Below are 23,041 nucleotides of genomic sequence, written 5' to 3' on the forward strand. Positions count from 1 at the left end.
TTGGACTCGCAAGGCGTTCGTCAACCAAGGTACGACTGTATCCTTTGGCAAACAAGGGTCTTGACCCCCTCTCCAATCCAGCACTGAATATCTGGGTTTGTAACTGCACCCCACAGGCCTCTTGGCTCCCCCCAAAATTCAAAATTATTCAAAATGCTTTTGTCGAAGTAGCAAATTCAGTCCTAAAATAAGATCAACTCACATTTTGCACCTCCAGATTTTTATTTATGAAGTGTTGCCATAGGAAGCCAATATGTACATTTTAAATCAGTCCCAGGTAATGCACCAAATCCAAAGGCCAGCCGTAGCAAGTAGGGTTGTGTAGCTATATCTGGAAAAGAAAAATAATTTTCAGTTTGTCCCCTTACACATGTGGGTGCCTACTACATACATAGACCACACACAGACTTGCCCTTGTCCTAGAATTCAGCAAATAAGCATGGCTTTTGTACCAGGTAGGTGTTTGGGGTTGGTTGGTTTGTTTGTTTTGGAGAAAGGAGGAACTTTTAGGTCTTCTTCGTACTACAATAATCAGCAGTCGACGGCTTGTGAAAGTTAAGTCAAACTTCTCATTCAGCAGGTGTGGCTACATCAAGCTGCTAAATTTGTCAAAAGGTTTCTGGATCCAGGTGGTGGGCCATTGTCTTGGACTGTTGCCTATGCCTGTGGCAGGATCATGAACAGAATTGATAGGCAAAGTGTCCTCATCTCCACACCAGCCTTGCGAGTCTGTGATCACGGGGTTCATTTTTATGGTTTCAGAGTCTGGGAGAAAGACTTTGCCCAAAATTCAGTGTAGAATTTGTTGTTGTTTAGTCGTTTAGTCATGTCCGACTCTTCATGACCCCATGGACCAGAGCACGCCAGGCACTCCTGTCTACCACTGCCTCCCGCAGTTTGGTCAAACTCATGCTGGTAGCTTCGAGAACACTGTCCAACCATCTCGTCCTCTGTTGTCCCCTTCTCCTTGTGCCCTCCATCTTTCCCAACATCAGGGTCTTTTCCAGGGAGTCTTCTCTTCTCATGAGGTGGCCAAAGTATTGGAGCCTGAGCTTCACAATCTGTCCTTCCAGTGAGCACTCAGGGCTGATTTCCTTAAGAATGGAGAGGTTTGATCTTCTTGCAGTCCATGGGACTCTCAAGAGTCTCCTCCAACACCATGTAGAATTAGACATGCTTAAATCTGCCACCAATGAAGTGCAGACAGGTTAAATCTACTTGTCATCAGCAGAACCTAGCTGCATATATATTGCAGCACCAATTGTGGCCTAGGTTATTGAGCTTAAGACCGAAGGCATTATTTCGTCCTCCATACACAGATACCATCTTGCTTTAAGGCTGGGGCCTAAAGCTGAGTAGAATTTATGCTTTGCAATGCAGAAGCGATCCACGTTCAATCAGCATTTCAAGGTAGGTCTACGAAAGGTAGGTTGGAGAACCCTAGATTGCCACAGGCAATCAGCAATACTGATAGATGCACAATTCTATATAAAAAAGTAAATTCTGTATATTTATTGAAATTCCCCAAACATACCTTATATATCTGTGTGTCCGACTACTTAATTTGTTCAAGAGTGAATAACCAAGACTGGTCCAGCCACTGCGTAACCGTGGATTTCAGAACGCTGATCTGAAGTATGGCAAGTATAGTCAAATGTTCCTGGAATTAATGGGTGCATATTTACCAGGAAGTTTGAAAAGAGCTGGTGACCCCCCCCATTCTTTAACAACAACATTGCACTGAAATTATGGGATAAGTCAAGTAACCTTACAATATATTAAAAGTTCAGCAGCTGGTTAATGGCCAGCATCTCCCAAGTTTTCAGTGGTGCACCTACCAAGCTTCCTTCCTTGTAAACATTGTCCTTCTGGAAGACCATTACCAGGCAGATGAAGGCAGGTGCTGACTTTTACAGTACAGTGGAAGTATACCTAGAAGCGGAAGAGAAATTAAAGGACCCTTTTTTCAGGCGGGCTTAGAAAATTGCAAGAATAAGTCCTACAGCTGAAAATGTTGTACCCAAGTGCTCTCATTCAACAAGCCTTATTTCTATGGAGAGGATCCCTTAATTGAACTTTTCTTTCTTTCTTTTTTTTAAAAAAGCTTTATGAAAAGATGCTAGCTTTGTTGTAGTGGGATTTTACATTTTTGTTTCAAATAGCAATATGCTAAGCGTCAGCATTTAAAAAGTTGCTTAAAAGTGACACACTTCTGACCAGTGCTTGGATGACAACAGTATAGAGCAGTCCTGCGTAACTGTGATGCATCAAAACTCATTTTGTGTGCGAGAAGGTACTCAATAAAAGCACCGATCAAGCCTAACCAACACAGCCCCCTTTTGCATTCCAAGGCAAGGAGGTAGGGAACTATTAAAACAATTGAGTTCTCTGCATTTGACCTGATGGATCACAACTTGTGCAGGCCAGGTCTGTGCCATTCAGAACTTTAAGAGAAAAAGACCTACACAGACCTCCCATCAGTGTTCACTAGCAAAGAGTGATGATGTCAGATGTTTGTGCCGATACTCTAGGGCTGCTTATTCTGTTTCCCCTGCACGACATCATTTGCACTGGCCCTTTGTGTGCCATTTCTGATTTTACTGAACTTCAGTAGGAGTTTGGCTTAAGCGGCTTTTGCCATATAGAATGGAATCCCAAAGAAACTAAAATTAAGTACTGCTCACTGGGTAACATTATCATGCACTTCCCACCCAATATATTTGAAAATGCGGGGTGGGACATTTGATTGGGAATGCACAGTACGTAATTAAGTGGTTAAGAGCATAGACTCTTAATCTGGTGAACCGGGTTCTCTTCCCTGCTCCTCCACATGCAGCTGCTGGGTGACCTTGGGCTAGTCACACTTCTCTGAAGTCTCTCAGCCCCACTCACCTCACAGAGTGTTTGTTGTGGGGGAGGAAGGGAAAGGAGAATGTTAGCTGCTTTGAGACTCCTTCGGGTAGTGATAAAGCGGGACATCAAATCCAAACTCTTCCTCTTCTTCTTCTTAATTAGTCATGCTCAAGTAAAACTGAACCGATTGCCTCAACTATGGAAGTTGCACAATGACTATTTTCTAGTCCTGTCTGTTTCACTTGGATTGTACCTTTCTCAGAGGAAGAGTCTGCATCTGTATTCTCAGCCTTTTGAAGTGATTGGGATATTTCACTCTGTCACTTTTAGTAACTGGGCTGAAGCTCACAGATCCACTGTCTTTGCTCTCGCATCTGTTTGAGAGAGGAGACATAAGAGTCATTAGTCCACGAAGCTTGATCAATACGGTTATAGAACAGTTGTTTAGAGCCACTTGCCCATCTTCAATGATGCTCCATTGGGGAATGGCACCAAACTCTTCAGACCCAGCCATCCAGCAGTTATCCAAGAACAGTTCAACACCAGGAGCTTCATCTTTTAGTTCGACTTCAAGATAAACAGGTTCCCTTGAGTATTTGAGAGCTACCGAATGCTGCCCATGGGTTTCTGTGAAAGATTCATCTGCAAACAGCAAGAGCAATAAAGAGAAGGAGATCATTATTTTTAAAGCAATTGATATATTCAGTTTTAGTTCTAGTATAGCTCTCCTTCTCCCTTTAGGAAAATGTTACCTTTGAAGATGCTTGAAATGATATGTAGAACTTGCCTTGCTCTTCTAGGGCCTATAGGAGAAGAAAGTATTTAATAATTATTCTCTTACACACACACACACACACACACACACACAAAATGAAGTTACATACTTCCTGGTTTTTGCATTTTACAAGACTGCTTACCTGCTACATTTGTCCTAGTCATCATTGTGCCATAGCCAGTAGGAAGAGTTCTAGAAGAGGAGGAGGAGCCATAGATCACAACACTTTGCATGAGTGTTTCTTTGATTGGGTAGTAGCACAAGATAGTCAGCCTGCAACAGAAGGACATTTCTTAGATACTAGAGTAGTGCTGGTTTCATCTTTTTTTAAAAAGTAACTCCTACCTGTATGCTGGATCTCTTGTGATAGTTGGTGGTCCCTGTGCTGGAAGAGTCTCTTTTTCAAATAATAATTCATTTTCATAAATAAGGTGATCACCTTCAAACTGTCGGGGAAAAATATTTCAGGTTCATCATGCTTGGAAAGAGCACACTTTTCCCCTTCTGTTCTCCACACCCTTCGCCCAAGGACTAACCCTTAGTGAAGTGCCACAAGTAGAAACATGAAACTGGAAGAAGACTTGTTCCTTTGTAAACTCCTTAGGCCTACAGGTGCTGTCCTTCAGCCTAGTTTTGCCCATGTCAATGGATGGCACAGTCTTCATGAGAGCAGAGACGGTTACTGTTCCATTAGGGTAGCACACTAAGAAAAGCCCATGACAATAAATCAGATCATAAGAATCATTGAATATTTACAGATAAATTGTAAACAGATAAAAACATTAGCAGGATTATTGTAATAACCTGCACTGTTATGAGAGTATATATTTACAGTATATAATTAAATGAACAAGTTAAATGAATTTGGATCTCCAGAAGATACTAAAAAATAAATTTAAGGAACTGCAAGAAGGTCAAATTTTGGAATGTGAAATGTATAAATTTGAAAAGTATAAATAAAAAACTTTTTAAAAAAAAGATCACAAGACATCTCCACATTGTTTTAGTGATAAACTGGACTGGAATATAGCTCACCTATGAATTGTGAAGAGTGAAAATTGCATCTAACAGAGAAGATATCCAAAGTCTCCATAGTGCTTGTTTTCTTCAGAAGAAGATCAAACCTGGCTCGAATTCTCTCAAATGACACTTCCTTTAAACATGATAAGAAATGTATCTATAAGGATAACTTCATTTATATGTTCTAGCATTAGTTAAAAATTATGCATTTGAGCCATCATCTCATCAACCAAAATAAATTAAAAGCCCATCATCAGTTAAAACCCATATGACTAACTGTGGCGTTTGCCTGTTCGTTTAGAAAATGTCTGTACGGGGAGAGAGAAAGGGTTAAAATGTAGACCAATGGGAAAGTCGGAGGCGGAGCCTACTTGTTTATAAATGGGCTGAGCCTGAGGTTTGAGTTAGTTGGTGGTGGGTAGTTGGTTGGTTTTAGTGGGTTGGTTGGTTGGGAAAGGCAGTTGGAAAAGCAGTTGGCAGGCAGTTGGAAATAGAGAGACAGTTAGTGCAGTGGGTTCTTGTGTGAGGGGAGGTAGAAGAGATAGAGGCAGGATAAAATAAGACTAAAAAGGTAAAGAGTAACAACGTTTGGAATGCAGTTAAAGTTTGTTTGTGTCTGCAATAAACTACACTCTTCTTTGTTAACTTGAGGACCTGACTGAGGCTAAGTGATTTACCAGGGAGGACCTGGTTGGTGGCAGCAGATTAGTGGTGTATGGGTCAATAGTCCATGAGACGACCGGGGGCTCCGTACAAACGCCACACTAATCAGCTAGGATTGCTTTGAAAGGCTAATCGCCCTAGCTTACACAGTCCTGTGAATACCCCTTTCTCCATACCTAGAACCTGTGCATGGCCCACCCCTGCTATCATCTGAGGCACGGTCCACCCTCCCTTGGCATCCATACTTCGACACATATCCTTGCAGAAGAAAAACGTATGGGGAACCTGTGGACCTTCAGGTGATTTTGGATTACAGCTCCCTATCATCTCTATTAACCCTGCTAGTTGGGGTCTGATAGAACTTGCAACATCTGGAGTTCTGCTGGCTCCCCATCCCTAGAAAATCACATTAGTTATATCACTGCTTTTTCCATCAAGTGAGATAAGGAAGCTTTAGGCGCCAAGGCCTTCATGTTGTATACCTCATAAATAATCCCAACAGCAAAGAGAGGCACTTGCAATATTAGATGAGTATCATTTGTAGTAACAAAATACCCATCTGCGAAGGCAGTGGCTTGACTTAGTGGCTTACTGCCTACATATAGGCTCCAGTATTTGTATAGGCCTGCAATCGGAACAGCTAAATACATGTTCTCTTTGTCGCAGTACCCAATGCCTTCTGGTAGTTCTGTAAAGGAAAAAAGAAAGTTGCTAAGTGAATGTTGTTGTTTTTGAAAAATGCTATATGAAAAGATAGCATCTCATGAGGCTTCTGACAGAAGTGGCTTAACATTCAAATTCCTAACAGGTAGAGACACCAGAAACTGCTTCTCTGTTGGGTAACTGTTCTCCATTTGGTTGCAAATATAAAGATTATCAGTATCAGGGATGGGTAACCTGGTGTCCTTCAGATGTTGTTGGGACCCCCAACTCCCAGCACGGCCAACATCTGGAAGGCCACAGATTTCCCACAGTTTATCCGCATACTTGGTCTTCCAACTGGTGGTACATAGTCAAATTTGGGGTTGTGCCCTAGATAGGTTACACTAAAAAAAAATGTGATTAAATAATGTATATAAAAATAAAAATGGAGGAGTCATAGAGTTAGAGAAAAGAAAAGAAAAATAGAAGTAGGTTCTTTGTTTCAAATTAGGATTGATGGTGGAACCCAGAGCCTAAAGAAGACTGCTATCATACAGTTTGGGGTTACATATTGCAAATATTTGCCTCTCCTTTGGATAACGAGACCTCTTTAGGACATGCTATGAGAGTTTTAAACTCTTAAAAAGCAAAGAAAGAAAATCTATCCAGACAGTTTACTGGCTCATCTACTCAGTTTCACACAGATTTCATTGCTCCCAGTGGTTTATATTTCTAGAGGATACAATAGGAATTATCTAGCTATCGTGCATGCAACTTAAACAAGCCATTCAGGAGTTATAACTTTGTCAGTTTAGACAAAACAACTTACCAACATCTGCAATTATGCATTCTATGTCGGCAGGGTGGTGATACAACTTCAGCTGAGGTCCCACATTCAGAGTGTAGTTCACATGAAGGTGATACTTGGTTTCATTTTTGTTCACATACTTTAAACAAGTTTTATAAAACCCATGAAGAGAGAGAATTTGACTGCATTAGCTTAATCAGAAAGGATTTTCAGGGCAATAGTCACATTATGCCAAAATCAATTTGGAAGGACGACAATAGAAAGATCTCTAGTGCTGCACAGATGTTTTTCTCCCCACCGCCATATCCTAGGTATGAACTTCTCCCACATGTACCTTCATATTAGCTTTCAACACCACTTCCCAACAATATTTTACCATAAGATGCTAGAAAGCACAAGATCAAACTTATTGAGGCAAAAGTTTCCCAATACTCTCAATACTTTGAGTGGTCAGTGCAGGGAAACACATGCATATTCGCCAAGATCAAGTTAATTATATGCACATTAGTATGGTTAGAGTTAGTGTCTAATTCCGGGATCAAGAAAATACATGCATAAGGAGACTCAAATAGCTTTTGTATCCAACCTACCAGTAGCTCAACCATTATGTGTGTACAATGCTTGCCCCAGTGAGATATCATGCCCAGCTGCCTTACCTCTCTTAAGATGTTGGGATCGTCAAAAGGTACTACCAGTTGAAAGCCTATTGTTCCATTGGGGAAGTGAATGTCAGAGATCTTGTAACCCCTTTGCTGTGCTTCCTTACGGGATAGCTGTTCCTCTCCTATTTTAAGTGCTACCAGAATGACATCATGAAGAAAGACTCCCAAGGTTACATCAAAGAGTCGTGTTTCTGGAACGGTGTCTGTGTTAAGACAAAGGCATTTTGTCACTGGGAAGACATGAATATTAGAACAGTGTTGTTCAGCCTAAGGCACTCAGGTGTTTGTTGGAGATCATGGGAATTTTAGTCCAATAATATCCAAGGACTCAAAGTTTAGGAATAGTGTATTAGAACACAAAAAATCCTTCCAGTAGCACCTTAGAGACCAACTACCGTATTTTTTGTTCCATAAGACGCACCCGACCATAAGACGCACCTAGTTTTAGAGGAGGAGAACAAGAAAATAAATATTCTCTCCCTCTCTGCGCAGCACCCCTTCAGGGAAGCGACAGGAGAAGCGGAGCCCCTACCATTTCTCCTCCCGCTTCGCTGAAGGGGCGCTGCGCAGAGAGGGAAAGCTGTGCAGCGCTTCTCCAGCGAAGCGAAGCCAGGAGAGCAAGAGGGATCGGTGCGCACCGATCCCTCTTGCTCTCCTGGCTTCAGGGATAGCCGCCCAAAGCCTCAGGACCGTAGCGGGAGTGCTCCCGCTACACTCCGGAGGCTTCACATTGCTTTCACTGAAGCCATGGAGCCTGCATCCGCTCCATAAGACGCACACATATTTCCCCTTACTTTTTAGGAGGGGAAAAGTGCGTCTTATAGAGCGAAAAATACGGTAAGTTTGTTATTGGTATGAGCTTTCGTGTGCATGCATACTTCTTCAGATACATGCACATGAAAGCTCATACCAATAACAAACTTAGTTGGTCTCTAAGGTGCTACTGGAAGGATTTTTTTTATTTTGTTTCAACTACGGCAGACCAACACAGCTACCTACCTGTAACTAGAACATTAGAACACAGTTTGTTTCCCATGGTCTCCACTTTGAAAATAAACTCTCAGGAGAATTTACCACTAGCTTACCCTCATTTAAGAATGTGACTGGGGGCGTGGGGAGAGAAAGAGAATTCAAGTTTCTCTAAACTGATCTATATGTTTTTCGTAACTAGATGATGGAAGTCAACTGGTATCCACAGGTAATAACTGGTAGGTTTAGTAAACTGACTCCCAAAAACTTTCCATGCAGAAGAAAGGGTCTTCTTTAAGGATCTATATTCTGCCTAGGGGTGTGTGTTCTTGGATGTATTCTGCAAAGGAACCTACAAAATAAACTTGCTGAATAAGAAATTGGGATCTTAGTCTTCTCCCTCCAACAAGACCCTTTACTGCAGAACTGTTTTCTTCACCTTTGAGACAAAAAAGCTACAAGCCACGCATTTACATGCTTCCACATACCATCTTTGTGTCAATACTAGGACCCAGGACTAGGGGATTAGATCCCAAATGGTAAATTAAGATTTTATTTTAAAAAAACCCACCCAGCAGAGGAACTAATGAAAGTACATTCATATCTTAATAAAAAAAAATCAAAATACTTTATCAATAAGGCACCTCTTTGTACTTTATCAATAAGGCACCTCTTTGTACAATGACCCAGCAGCAATCCTGTTTTACATATAACTGAAAAGTAGATGCATCTTAGCCCCACTTACTATTGACTACTCTTGGTATTCTAGGCATGAAGGGTGTGGTGATTTGCTTAATCACAGTGTACTTGGTCAAGTGCCAATCTGTATCTGTCCAGGTATGCTCCAGTAATAAGTCAATGCTATATACTGCCCCATAGACACCATTGGATACAGTGCTCTACAAGAGGAAAACAAGTGTTAAGGAAAGTAGATTCATTTAGACCAGGCATGGCCAAACTTGACCCTCCAGGTGTTTTGGGACTACAACTCCCATCATCCCTAGTTAACAGGACCAGTGGTCAGGAATGATGGGAACTGTAGTCCCAAATCATCTGGAGGGCCAAGTTTGGCCATGCCTGATTTAGACGAACAGCAGTGAAAACCACCTTTACAGTTAAGTAGCTATATGCCCCTGAACTCAAAACATACAGGGTTTGTATCTTCCCACATTCTGTTCTGCAGTGCTTAAATGCATCTATCATTGTCCCGAATAACAGAAGTTTAACACTTTATATTTATCGACTTCAAAGCTTGCCCCATCCAGAGGGTTCTGGATAGATTGACAGTACATGATAATGTCAAAAGCTATTCTGAATAGAAGAAGAAGAAGAAGAGTTTGGATTTGATATCCCGCCTTTCACTCCCCTTCAGGAGTCTCAAAGCAGCTAACATTCTCCTTTCCCTTCCTCCCCCACAACAAACTCTGTGAGGTGAGTGGGGCTGAGAGACTTCAAAGAAGTGTGACTGGCCCAAGGTCACCCAGCAGCTGCATGTGGAGGAGCTGCATGTGGAGACGCGAACCCGGTTCCCCAGATTACGAGACTATCGCTCTTAACCACTACACCACACTGGCTCTCAATAGAATAGAAATATATCATACTGCTTTCTGAAGGCAGGCTCAGAAAACTGTAGAGGAAGGGCACTCCAGAGTTAAAGAGCAGCCATCAAGAATGTCTTTGCACACCTTTATAAAAATCTGATTTGGTGCATGGATATATTTAAGAGGACTCATGTCAGCCTTATTGATTTCTCAGGTATGATGATTTCAACCATCTAAGGCTTCATAACACTTCAATGGCAATATGAAGTCAACATGAACACACTAATCTTTCTGTCGCAAGGTTTTAGTGACCTCATTCCTTCAGAGACTCAAAAGGCAGGTCACAGTGTCGTACATAAGCAGAAGTTTCATGGGGCGAGTTTATACTGTTTTCTAGTTTGTAAACCCATATCATGAGGCCTCAGAGTTCACCTACATATGCAGAACAAATCAGGAGACAGGCCTACCCTATGCCAGCTGGGTTGATTGCAATATCTATATGCAAAGGAAATAAGTAGTTGGGTTTTGCTTTGCTGCAGTGCTGATCTAACAGCTGACTGAATTAATGAAAACTTCCATTGCATTTTTTTTGTATACCAACTTGAGTCTGCTTCCATATTGTTTGATTTTATAAAAATCACATTTACCTTTAACCTGCCCCCAGACGCTCCAATTGGGATAGTCATTACAATGTGTGTGTTGTTACGATCCAGCATATAACCGAAATTTTCAGGATTCTCTATTCTTTGCCCATCAACTGCCATTGATATATTATGGGATGTAAAGGTAGGTTCTTGAAGGACCAATCGGGGGATCATACTTGGCACAGTCCATATTATGGCAACATCCGTAAAGCTGGTACCATCTGCCGATTAGTAAGACTCAGATCAGTGCTTGACAAAAAACAGGGAAGATCACCAGGAGGTAACATTTTACTGTTTGTGAATCACTTTGCAACACCACCCATGCATAAGCTGGCCAAATCTTATTTTAAAACCTAGTATTAATACATGCATTTTTATTTTTATTTTTTTACGAACACAGTAGGCATACAACTCAAGTTGCTGTAGGCCCTGGCTTGTATTAACATTCATGTAACAGTTTCCCAGAAAACTGGCTTTCTGCCAGGTAGATACATACACAGCAACATGAGGAATGTTATAGATTTACTAGAATACCAAGAAGAAAGCTCAGACAAAAAGGCTGCTTTAATATCAATAGATGCGGAAAAGGCATTTGACCAGGTGTCGTGGGACTTCATGAAAAGGGTCATAAAGGAAACAGTTTCCCAGAAAGGATCAGGTCACATTGGATTGTAGGAATGAACTATGTTTTTTTAGGGTAAGAGAAGGGAGGTACTCACCAACTGGGCATGACACTGTGGTGTCAATCAACAGAAGCAGCCACCTTTGTCTGTACATGGAAGTGGAGCTGATTGTGCTCATAGTGACCCCATTAGCCTATTGAAAAAACATTTGGTAAAGTTTTATTAGTCCAGCTGGAATATGAGACCTATCTGAGCAATGCCATCTTCTTCCTAGTAGGATTAACTCACCACTGAATGTTCTGTTTCATTTGTGGAGTAGGGAGACCTGAGGAACACTCTCGACAGCGTATTATTGAAACTGTAGCCAAGCTTGTCGGCGTCACTCACCAATGTTTTCTTTCTCCCCGAAGGAGAATAGAATATCAGCTGCCATATCTGATACAGAACTTTTCGTGCCTAAAAAAAAGGGGGGGGAGCGTATTAGGCTGATAAGCATTTTCATGCGGCTTAAGCTTCAGAACAAAAATGAGCAATTTTTCAATTTCATTACAAGCTTTTAAAGAATGTTATGCAAGGCCTAGACTTCACTACAAATCTTCAACCAGCCATAAAATCCACATGCATTCATGAGCTAGATATATTCCAGAGGAATACCCAACTATTTCTGTATTAGTAAAGTGTGATGGGTACTTTTTTGTCAGGGGGTTTGAAGTGCTGTAGATTTTTGTAAGCTAGGAACATAAAAGGGGGGCTGCTATCTAGTCATGGCTACAGATCCACCATGCAGAATGGAGATATTCCTCTCAGTGGGCACTTTGAGGTTTGGAGAAACTATGCCATGACCAGAATTGATGTGATTTCTCGTAGCAGACAAAGTACTAGATGTTGCCCAGTGAAACTTGGGTTTGAATACCTGCTACCTCACTAGGTGACTTTGAACCAGTAATTCTATCTCAGTCTAACTTACCTTACGGTTGTGAGGATGAAGTTTTAACAACTCCCCTTCCCTTTTTAATAAATTAAAAAATCCAAAACCACTACTTCAAGTTCCTTTGGTGGACCAGAAATAATGATTGCACTTGGCTCTGCATTCCATTATACAGTGGTACCTCGGGTTAAGTACTTAATTCGTTCCGGAGGTCCGTTCTTAAGCTGAAACTATTCTTAACCTGAAGCACCACTTTAGCTAATAGGGCCTCCTGCTGCCGCTGCAACGCTGGAGCACGATTTCTGTTCTCATCCTGAAGCAAAGTTCTTAACCTGAGGTACTATTTCTGGGTTAGCGGAGTCTGTAACCTGAAGCGTATGTAACCTGAAGTGTATGTAACCCAAGGTACTACTGTATATACATAGGATGGACAGCTTATTCCAAACCATTTCTTTCAGAGGGAGAAAGGGGCAGAGAGATTTCAACTGATATTTCATTGGATTTAAATTTAAATTTTTCTGTTTTTGAATTGCCATAAGTCAACTCTAGAGTGTTTCTTACCATGAAAGGTAGGTAATAAAACTTACAAAAACCAGCATATCATATACTTCCCCCCCCTTACCTCAGGCAATGCAGACATCCATTCTGCAGTCTCATAATCCGAAATCACAGGGACATCGGTCTTCACTGATACCTTGAAACGAGATTATACTTATTTATAGAATGTGCAACAGGTTATGAGGTCCAAATTTGTTTGGTTTCCTCCTACCAGTTTCCTTATTTTAGAGAACTTAAGTTTCCAATGTTTTTATTTGTTGTGTAAAGGAGGAAGGCTGCTCACATCCTGTACATGGTAGGATCATTGGTAGCACAACTCATTCTTTTTATATATATGTATAATTTTTTAATTAGATTTTACAATTTAATATTCAACACATTTATCATATAAGAGAAAAGAAAAGAAAATTCCCCCTACCCTGTGACTTTCCTCAACTTCCCTTTCTGCTTCTTTAAATATTTGCTACTTCTGCTTAATTTTTGTCTTATTTTGATAATCTTTTAGCTAAATGCTCTTATATTCTTATCATTTTTATACCAACTCATTCTTATGAAGCATATCGAACCATTTCTTACCTCCATGTAATTCTCTTCACACAGAATTTCCCTTGGAGCCCATGTGGGGTAAGAGCAGCGCATAGGGTGTTGGTAGGTTGTAGCTGCCCTCAGGTCTTGGAATAATGACACTCTGATGTTTAAAGTAAGAGAGAACTTTTCATCCATCTGCAATCATTTGGGATATTGGTTTGGGAAGAAAACACTGAATTTAGTGACAGAGATGCATTCCCCCCCCCCCCCAAAGTGGTTAATAAAGCCAGAGTGATGATCTATACAAGTTTGCTGCATTTACTATCAGTTGTGTCATTGTAGTTTACATCTTCAAGGAGGAAATAATATCTGAGGAGAACACTGAGCTTCTGTAGATTTTGTCACTGAGCATCACCTGGAGCAGATTCTGCTGCTTCTGCTGTTCTCTTGCAAAACCCAACCCAGAGCTTTTCACAGAGAATCTGACATAGCTGGTTCCTTAAAATAACTTAATTTAATGCTAGCATACGTTATCCCAGAGTTGTTTTCTCATTGCCTCCGCATCTATGGCCTTTCATTAGGATATTTTAAAAATGTCTGACGTTATATTGTATTTTTAATATTTTGTTGGAAGCCGCCCAGGGTGGCTGGGGAAACCCAGTCAGATGGGCATGGTATTAATAAATAATAATAATAATAATAATAATAATAATAATAATAATAATAGTCCCAGCTTCCCCCATCACACATTTATCTTGACAGTCAAAACACAAATGTGTGTGGGTTAGAATGCTTGGGCAGCAGAACACCTACAACAAATAGTTCCTGTTACAAAATCCTGAAGTATGGAGTGTTCCTATTCAGTATTCCAGCACATCATTGATGGCTCTTTTCCTGGATACTCCATTTCATATCTCTCTTCACACTTCTCCCTTTTCAAAATTATATGTTTGCTGAGCTTACTTAGTCCTCATGGTTTGGGGGTACCCCTCTTTATTTTGCCTGATTTATTTTTTTCATTTTCAGCTGATTTCCCCCACCTGTTTGAATGGCGCCATTTTGACAACATCGGGCCCAGCACTAAATTGTATGAAAAGAAGAATGATTTATTCTGTTTTTCTGCACATGCAACTTCAAAATTACCATCTGGATTTATCTATAGGAAGTGTGGAGGACTGGGGTCCACAAAGATGGCAATCATGTTTTCACTCAGTACTAGTTGCTTGCCTGGGTATCCAGGAGAAGACTCCTGCCCATTAATGACATTTGTCATTGTGTGATCCAAAACTGGGTGGCTTCTGGATAAAAATTTTTTGAGCAACTGCATGGAGATTATAAAGCAGCGTTGTCATGTGGCTGTTATCCTGCACATTCCACAGTAGTTTTCTGTCACCTTTCTTGCCTCAATAAACTAAAACTGAAATTTTATCATTTTTTGCATGGGGGAGCAGATTTGTTTTGCAAGAGCACCATTGCTAATTTATTGCAAGGTATCCACTTTCTTTGCAATGGGATATGATGTTGCACTCCTGATGAGGCTGCATTTTAATATTTTAATGCTTCAATATTTTAATGTTGTATTTTATTCTTGTTTTTAAGTTGTATTCATTCAACTTGTTTTTATTATTGGTTGTTAGCCGCCATGAGCCCGGCCTTGGCTGGGGAGGGCGGGGTATAAATAAAAAGTTGTTGTTGTTGTTGTTGTTGTTGTTAATAATAATAATAATAATAATAATAATAATAATAATAATAATATCAGTATCTGCTCAAATGTGAGAGATCTTTGCAAAAGTTTGGAAGCCTGGAAGTGCATCTGGTGTTTTTTAGCATAATACGTACACAGAGGGCAGGCAAAAAGGAGGAAAAAAGCACAGGTGGTCTACCCATTACTTAGTAACTGCAAACTTTGGGGGGATTCAAGCACACACTGGAAATTTAGCTTTGTGCAATTAAATTGCATTGGACTAGAGTGTTCTGTAACTCTAGTGCAGCAAAAAAATAAAATAAAAAAATAAAGTGGGCTTTTTGAAGTCAGGAAGGGACATAGGAATGCATTGAAGAAAGTCAGATGACTAACAGGAAGAACACTCCACAGGCAAATCAGGATGAATGCACTGCTGAATTATGTCTAAGCTACATGTAAACTTTGTTCAAATAAATCAAGATAAATGCTCAGTGTTCATCCAGAAGGTCCCCAGTTGGGTAAGGGGAAATCCAGCATTTCTGGAAAAATCAAATCCAGCCTCTGCTTCCCATCCTCCTTTGAGCTAGGGATCCTAGCATTCCAAGACTCGTAAGCAGCTACCTCAATGTAAAACCAAAGATTAGACTGAATGAGGGGAGCTTTCCGAGTCAGGAGTCCCTGCCACAATTCTCAGAAGTTTCACAGATCAAATCTTTTGTTTCATTCTGGTAGGGGGCACCGAACAGTAATACTGCACATTAACCTTTCCTGCACTGCTGATACTGAGAGTATAGAATCAGAGCATGAGTTGGCCTCACCTCATTTATAACATGACAGCCAAGAAAAGAAGCCCGGAATATGGTATTACCCCACACATCATTTGACAGGACATAGCCACAGCGAGCTTCTAGCTCCTCGTCAAGCAGAACCAAGACACCAGAGGGATCTAAAGACACACACAACAGAGTGTTAGCTGCTAGTTTATTCTGGTCAAACATGCCATCACAATTAAGAATGTACTACCATCTTTAGAGACTTTCAGTGGAGTTTGGAGCCAGTTGTTTATTCCAACAGCATATTTAATTGCTAAGAATACCCTTCAAATGGCACATGTCCTCTGGGTTGTGTGTGTGTGTTTTTAAAAAGAAGGTATTGCTTTATGACACATTATAATTTCAATTTAGCATACTTTTGTCATTGCAAGGCTTGAATAAGCAGGTTTTGGAAAAGGGATTATGAATCCATCCATCTCGCTTTCAAGGAAAACTAAGTGATGAAGATGGACACTAACAAACTTGGTTAACAGACACACCCATCCTTTAAACATTTGCTCAAGTGTTACTTTAATGCAGCTGAAGGGTTTTTAGTTTTCAGTTCAATCTTCCTACCCACAGTAGGAACAGTTATTCACAATCAAGATCACCCAGGAACCCAACTTTGCCATTAAACATTTCCCCTTCAGAAACTTATTACTTCTTGGCTTCCCCCAGTAATTTATTAGATTTGTCAGCAAGAAACTCAAGAAATACATGTAAACATAGATGGTAAATGAACTTTTCAGGTTAGAGCTACTGAATTCTCACTGAGAAAAACCTACGTCCTCTTGTAAACAGCTTAATTGGGTCACACTTGCTTCCAAGTAAGCCCCATTGATAGAATCTAGGGTTTCCCCAAGCTTGAGCCCCCAGCTGTTTTTGGACTACAAATCCCATCATCCTTGACCACTGGTCCTGCTATCTAGGGATGATGGGAGTTGTAGTCCAAAAAGCAAGTTTGGGAAACCCTGATATAATTGAATGATACTCCCAAAGGAACATGTACACTTAGGAGTAAGGCTGCAAGCATGAAGTGATACCCTCTTTATCTTTTCCCATGGATTACAGCTCACCAATTATTTCTACTGTGAAGAATTTGTCCTGAAGAAAGGACTTATCCAGCTTCACCCAAAACATACTGGAGGAACAGGTGCTTTCTATAAAACCTAAAAGGTATTAAAGGTTTTACAGTTACAATAATAATACAGTAATCACACAACGCGAAGATACACAATTTTTAGAGTTCCCCTAGAGGGCAGGAAGCAACTGAGTCTTTTATCCAACCTGGAGGAGCAAATGCTGGTCCATTCCTCCCTACTCCAGACTGGAACCAGAGAAACAGCAGTAATATTCTATAAACAAGAGAGAGAGGAATTAACCATGTAAATAGATCAGACAAAACTGAGTAAGTGTGAGAGGAGGAGCCCTCTCTCAAAGCACTTTACCTGCAAAGCAGTTTTTCTGCCTTCTTCATGTTTCCAAAGGAGTGTAGTCCAAATAGTCGAAGTTCATCCAGTTCTTTTTATAGGATAGCTCCTCACTGACACAACACAGACCACAAACAAAACAGACATATTCTAAATGGTGGAATCCAATTGGGTCCCCTTTATAAAGAAAAACTGTCCCACAATTTCACTAAATTAGGGGCAGGTGCTCCAGCAGCAATTGTTAATCACCAGAAGGGATGATGTCGATCTGTATGCAATCCCATGGGAGCCTTTTGGAGCAAAACCCGGGACCTAAAATCAATTGAACTCAATGAGATTTACTTTTGAGTAAATCTATTCAAGATCTGGGATGATTATTGAGGCTGCCTCACCCCTGTGATTCTGATAGCTGTCCCCAACACTTTCCCTTCCTTGCCACAGAAAAAGCCACCTGCTAAGTCCCCATTGTTAAAGGTACAGGACAAAATATTTTGGGTTAGTGCAGTGGTGGCTAAACTCAGCCCTCCAGATGTTTTGGGACTACAATTCCCATCATCCCTGACCACTGGTCCTGTTAGCTAGGGATGATGGGAGTTGTAGTCCCAAAACACCTGGAGGGCCGAGTTTGGCCGCCACTGGGCTAGTGTGTGGCTGGTTTCCGATGATCAGCTGTTTAAAAGCTAATCACTCTTCAGAGAAGTGGTCAGCTGCAGCCTCCAGCCATGTGGCTTAGCCTAACTTTGCCATTCCCCTGTGCTATCACATTTCTGATTTGTTAATAGGATTCGCTTCCCAATAAACACACGAAGCTGCAAACTGCAGTCCTAACCAGCCTGACTGCTTCATATTTACTCTGAAGTAAGTCCAACTGATTTCAACTGAACTTGTTGCCACCTGTCCTGCATAATACAGGATTGTCCCGTGTTTCAATGTAAAATGTGATGTCCTGTACTATTGATACAGTTTTGTCTTGTATTTCAGGTCTTCTCTCTCTTCCATGTTAGAGATCCGCTCCAAATGCATGTGTTCAAAAGGATGTTTGAAAGGTCATGTATTTAAGCCAAGCACAGACAGATTTACAAATTCGTGTCTCTGTGTGTGTCAGTTTCCAGAGGAGCCACCCCGTTAGGCTGCAATAAAATGTAATGGATTGCTTTGAAGACAATTTAGCACTAGATTTATTTATTTCTTAAAACACCCCCTGCAACCTCCCCACTCGGTCCTGTATTTTGCCAGAACAAAGGTGGCAACCCTACTCCCAGGTAAACATGCATAGGATTGCAGTTTTATTTGGAAGTAAACGAAATTGAACGAACCTTAATTCTGCATTCTTAAGTTCCCACTGCAACGTTGCATTACTAAGCATACCTGCCAGGAGTAGCGGCTACTCCTGTTGAAGCCGGAAACTTTCCTTCTCAGTATGCATGTTTTGATCTGGGATATTTATGGGTACCTTTTTGCCACCTGGATCTTCCTTGTGCAAGTTTATTTCCCTCTGAACTGGCTGTATTATTTCAAATGCTAACGTGTTGCAATGAGGTGCTTCAGGACCTTTGCCCTAATGTAGAATTATGCTATTTATAGGCCTGTGTTTGCAGAGAGGAAAAGGTACAGATAAATGAAGCTATATAATTAGGTATTTTTTTAAATAAAAAAAATACGACAACACCAAAACCACTTGGTGTTTTGTTTTTTTTAATCTTTCATGTTTGTGATCACTTTCCTAAACAATAGAACTTTGTGTGTTTTTCCCTGTATGGAAATTTAAAACATCTGGGTTTCTTTTTTTTTTTTTTGCAATATGAAATAGTAGTTATTTCATTCTTTTCTTTTCTGTAGAAAAGCTGGCCTGCTCTAACTAAATACCAGTCCTGTGTCCATAATGAGTTACTATTAATATGTGGGAAAGGCAATTGTCCAAAGCCAGTGTAATGTCAAATAACTGGCAGAAGTATGCATTTTATTGCCTAAAAGTGACAAATAAAAACGTCAGGATTACAAAAACAATATTTGTTGGATGAGTAATGGTCCGTATAGATGTTCCCTACAGTCATTTGAACCAGCTAGAATAACCTTGTGGTTAAAGTTAAACACCAAAGCTAAGATCTTCTACAAAACTTTGGTTATTTGAATCTTGGAGGTTGTGTGAATACAAAGTAAGTACTGTATGGCAGATGGCTGTGTGATCACATGTTGGCTCCGGAGTTGAAACTCTGCTCATTTTTATGAGTTTCATGAATGCTCGTGGGGAAACCTCTTAGGCAATGGGTTCAAATCCAAGCTGTGGGGACGGCCTGTGCCGCAAATGTATCATTGTAAATTCACACTTGCAGTGCAATTCTATCAGGGTCTACTCAGAATTAAGCCCTGGCATCTTCTGTGGGGCTTACTCCCAGGTAAGTGTGAGGAGGAGCACAGCTGTAGAGTGAGCAAAGGCAAAGGCAGTCAGGGATCCTGTGTGTTTAATAATTGAGGTTATTTCAACAGGTGGAGTTTGTCAGAGACCATGAGTGAAAGACGGCTATTGTGCTCATGTCTGTTTGTGGCCTTCTCATTGGCTTCTGGTTGGCTCCTGTGATGAAAATAAATAAATGGTCGTGAAGCTGAGGCTCCAATACTTTGGCCACCTCATGAGAAGAGAAGACTCCCTGGAAAAGACCCTGATGTTGGGAAAGATGGAGGGCACAAGGAGAAGGGGACGACAGAGGACGAGATGGTTGGACAGTGTTCTCAAAGCTACCAGCATGAGTTTGACCAAATTGCGGGAGGCAGTGAAAGACAGGAGTGCCTGGCGTGCTCTGGTCCATGGGGTCACGAAGAGTCGGACATGACTAAACGACTAAACAACAACAACAAGATATGCCTTTGGGCCTCAATGAAATTCCCCTTCCCATATGATAACAATTAAAAGTACAGAAGCCCTCTTTTGCCTCTACTCAGCCTATGTGTGAGAAAGCGCTTGAGGAATGCTACACTTTTTACTGTCTACCTTCCAAGCTGCTGTAAAGGGAGAGTAACACAACACTGACACCCTATCATTTCCCACAAAGGCAGCTCATTCACCCTCGGACTGCATTGCGGTTCATCTCCACGGGATGTCTCCCTTCTCCACATTTGAGGCAAGCAATTTTCTCTCACACGTGCACCTTCTTGTCATAACTGGAGACAAGTGAGTCTCGGTTTAAATAAACCTGAACTTGGAAGAATGCAAGTCAGGGTTATCTTTCGAACGGAGGTAAGTTTTTAAAGCAACATGGGGGTGAAACTCGCCTTAATTCATGGAATGTTCAGGCTTAAGGTTAGGATAATAATGTACCAGAGACAGACATTCTGACCTGTTTAAGAGCGACTCTTGGGAAACATTCGGCAGGTCAGGGTGAGTGGGTTATTTTTCTTGGCCTTTCTTTAGCGCTGAGCTATCTTTTCTTTCTTTCTTTCTTTTGGGTGAGGTGAGACTTGAATACATGCAGCTTAAACTTTGAAAAACTTTGCACTGAAACTTTGAAAAAAAAAGTGAAAATGAAACAAAAAAGTGTTGCAATACAGTGGTACCTTGGGTTAAGAACTTAATTCGTTCTGGAGGTCCGTTCTTAACCTGAAACTGTTCTTAACCTGAAGCACCACTTTAGCTAATGGGGCCTCCCGCTGCTGCCACGCCGCCGGAGCACGATTTCTGTTCTCATCCTGAAGCAAAGTTCTTAACCCAAGGTACTATTTCTGGGTTAGCGGAGTCTGTAACTCGAAGCGTATGTAACCCGAGGTACCACTGTACATTCATTCAAAGCACAAAGCTTGTTCCTGTGCTGTGTGCTCCTTCAAACTGGAAACAAGTCACGCTGCATTTCTGGGGGCTTACTCTCCAAGTACGGTAAGTGTGTGCAGGATTGTCGCTTTAATGCGGTACATTTTCTGTTGGCAATTACTGGTGTCCCATGCATGAAGGAGGCTGTGAATGTGTATGCAGTTGAACTTTGTGTATGGTTTTGGTTTTAGCCGAGGGTGAGGTGTTTGAGAGAAACAGTGTGAGAGGGAATATAAAGCTGTTGCCATTGCACACCCACCCACATGCGATTCCAATACATTGTTATTGCAAAGAAAAGCACACACATATTTACATTATGCCAAAAATATCCACAACAGTGTAAATTATTTAAAAAATGCATAATATCCACAATAGCAAAGTCCACTAACACAATGCAACGCAAACACATTAAGGCAGGCAGTTAGAATGATCACCTGCACAGTCTAATAGTGTGTTATTTCACAGTTCTTAATTAATTGGCTCCCAGTATGTTTCCGAGCACAATTCAAAGTGTTGCTTCTGACCTTTACAGCCCTAAATGGTCTCAGTCCAGGAGACCTGAAGGAGTATCTCCACCCCCATCATTCCGCCCGGACACAGAGGTCCAGCTCTGAGGGCCTTCTGACGGTTCCCTCCCTGTGAGAAGTGAGGTTACAGAGAACCAGGCACAGAGCCTTCTCGGTAGTGGTGCCCGCCCTGTGGAAAGCCCTCCCATCAGATGTCAAGGAAATAAACAACTATCTGACTCTTAGAAGACATCTGAAGGCAACCCTGTTTAGGGAAGCTTTTTAAGGTTTAATGTTTTATCGTGTTTTTAATATTCTGTTGGGAGCTGCCCAGAGTGGCTGAGGAAACCCAGCCAGATGGGCGGGGTATAAATACAGTGGTGCCCGCAAGACGAATGCCTCGCAAGACGGAAAACCCGCTAGACGAAAGGGTTTTCCGTTTTGGAGGTGCTTCGCAAAACGAATTTCCTATGGGCTTGCTTCGCAAGACGAAAATGTCTTGCGAGTTCCTGCAGGGTTTTTTTCCTCCCCCCCCCTTTTTCCCAAGCTGCTAAGCCGCTTAACAGCTGATCCGCTAAGCCACTTATCAGCTGATCCGCTAAGCCCGCTAAGCCGCTAATAGCGCTAATCCGCTAAGCCGCTAATGGGCTTGCTTCACAAGACGAAAAAACCGCAAGACGAAGAGACTCGCGGAACGGATTCTTTTCATCTTGCGAGGCACCACTGTAATAAATTATTATTATTATTATTATTATTATTATTATTATTATTATTATTATTAATGTTAGCTGCACCCACAATGCAAGCTGTTGTCGCATGGGTCACTATCTCATTAGGTGCCAATCAGCAAAATGAATTAAAGCCCTGTTATAAAGTGTATGCTCTCCTTTTTTGAAACAATGCCTTTTCGAATATGAATACAGTGGTACCTCAGTTTAAGAACTTAATTTGTTCTGGAGGTCTGTTCTTAACCTGAAACTGTTCTTAACCTGAGGTACCACTTTAGCTAGTGGGGCCTCCTGCTGCTGCCGTGTGATTTCTGTTCTCATCCTGAAGCAAAGTTCTTAACCCGAGGTACTATTTCTGGATTAGCAGAGTTTGTAACGTGAAGCATCTGTAAACTGAAGCATCTGTAACCCGAGGTATCACTGTAGTTCATCCATGTTCTCATTCACATCATAGGGGAATAGCTCTAAGAGTGCTTCTGGTCAGTTCAAGAAATCTCAAGTTTGTTCAGCTTTGCTTCCTCCCCCTCAAAAATGTGTTATGCAATTAATCAAGGGAATATTCCACACTGCTGGCAGGTATTTCATTCTCAGCCTGGAAGTGTGGCAATGAAAGGGCAAAAGATGGGAAGAAGAGTCAGTATGTGAACATGCATGCTGTCAATCATACATACTTAGTTTGCTGAGTTCACACTGCATGGAGCTCATTGGTTATCTTTCACTGCCGCCTAATATTTTCCAGTGAGGATCTGATAACTATATCTGACCACACTTCCATACCCTTCAACATTTCTCTGATGAACATAGGTACATCCTACTCAACAACAACAACAACAACTTTATTATTTATACCCATCCATCAGGGGTG

General features: G+C 41.2%; 1 protein-coding gene and 1 long non-coding RNA gene across 2 annotated transcripts; both read right to left on the reverse strand.

Annotated features, from left to right (window-relative positions):
• Window positions 1-203: 203 nt before the first annotated feature.
• Window positions 204-15,839, reverse strand: LOC128410125 (uncharacterized). The gene is made up of 20 exons (XM_053380902.1): window positions 15,717-15,839; window positions 13,263-13,409; window positions 12,751-12,822; window positions 11,489-11,656; window positions 11,297-11,393; window positions 10,581-10,798; window positions 9,138-9,291; window positions 7,418-7,626; window positions 6,783-6,900; window positions 5,794-5,999; window positions 4,664-4,781; window positions 4,165-4,331; window positions 3,974-4,074; window positions 3,771-3,901; window positions 3,606-3,656; window positions 3,312-3,495; window positions 3,107-3,227; window positions 1,839-1,932; window positions 1,535-1,660; window positions 204-331 (listed from the first exon to the last, which is right to left on the reverse strand). The coding sequence occupies exons 2-19, from the start codon at window positions 13,407-13,409 to the stop codon at window positions 1,569-1,571; spliced, it is 2,448 nt and encodes an 815-aa protein (XP_053236877.1). The 5' UTR covers window positions 15,717-15,839; the 3' UTR covers window positions 204-331; window positions 1,535-1,568.
• An 886-nt stretch (window positions 15,840-16,725) lies between these two features.
• Window positions 16,726-17,378, reverse strand: LOC128410128 (uncharacterized). Its single transcript, XR_008329391.1, has 3 exons — window positions 17,159-17,378; window positions 16,998-17,065; window positions 16,726-16,879 (listed from the first exon to the last, which is right to left on the reverse strand). It is a non-coding gene; the product is annotated as an uncharacterized LOC128410128 (long non-coding RNA).
• Between the last annotated feature and the right edge of the window lie 5,663 nt (window positions 17,379-23,041).

This window comes from Podarcis raffonei, chromosome 3 (assembly GCF_027172205.1).
Source record: "Podarcis raffonei isolate rPodRaf1 chromosome 3, rPodRaf1.pri, whole genome shotgun sequence".
NCBI lineage: Eukaryota > Metazoa > Chordata > Lepidosauria > Squamata > Lacertidae > Podarcis > Podarcis raffonei.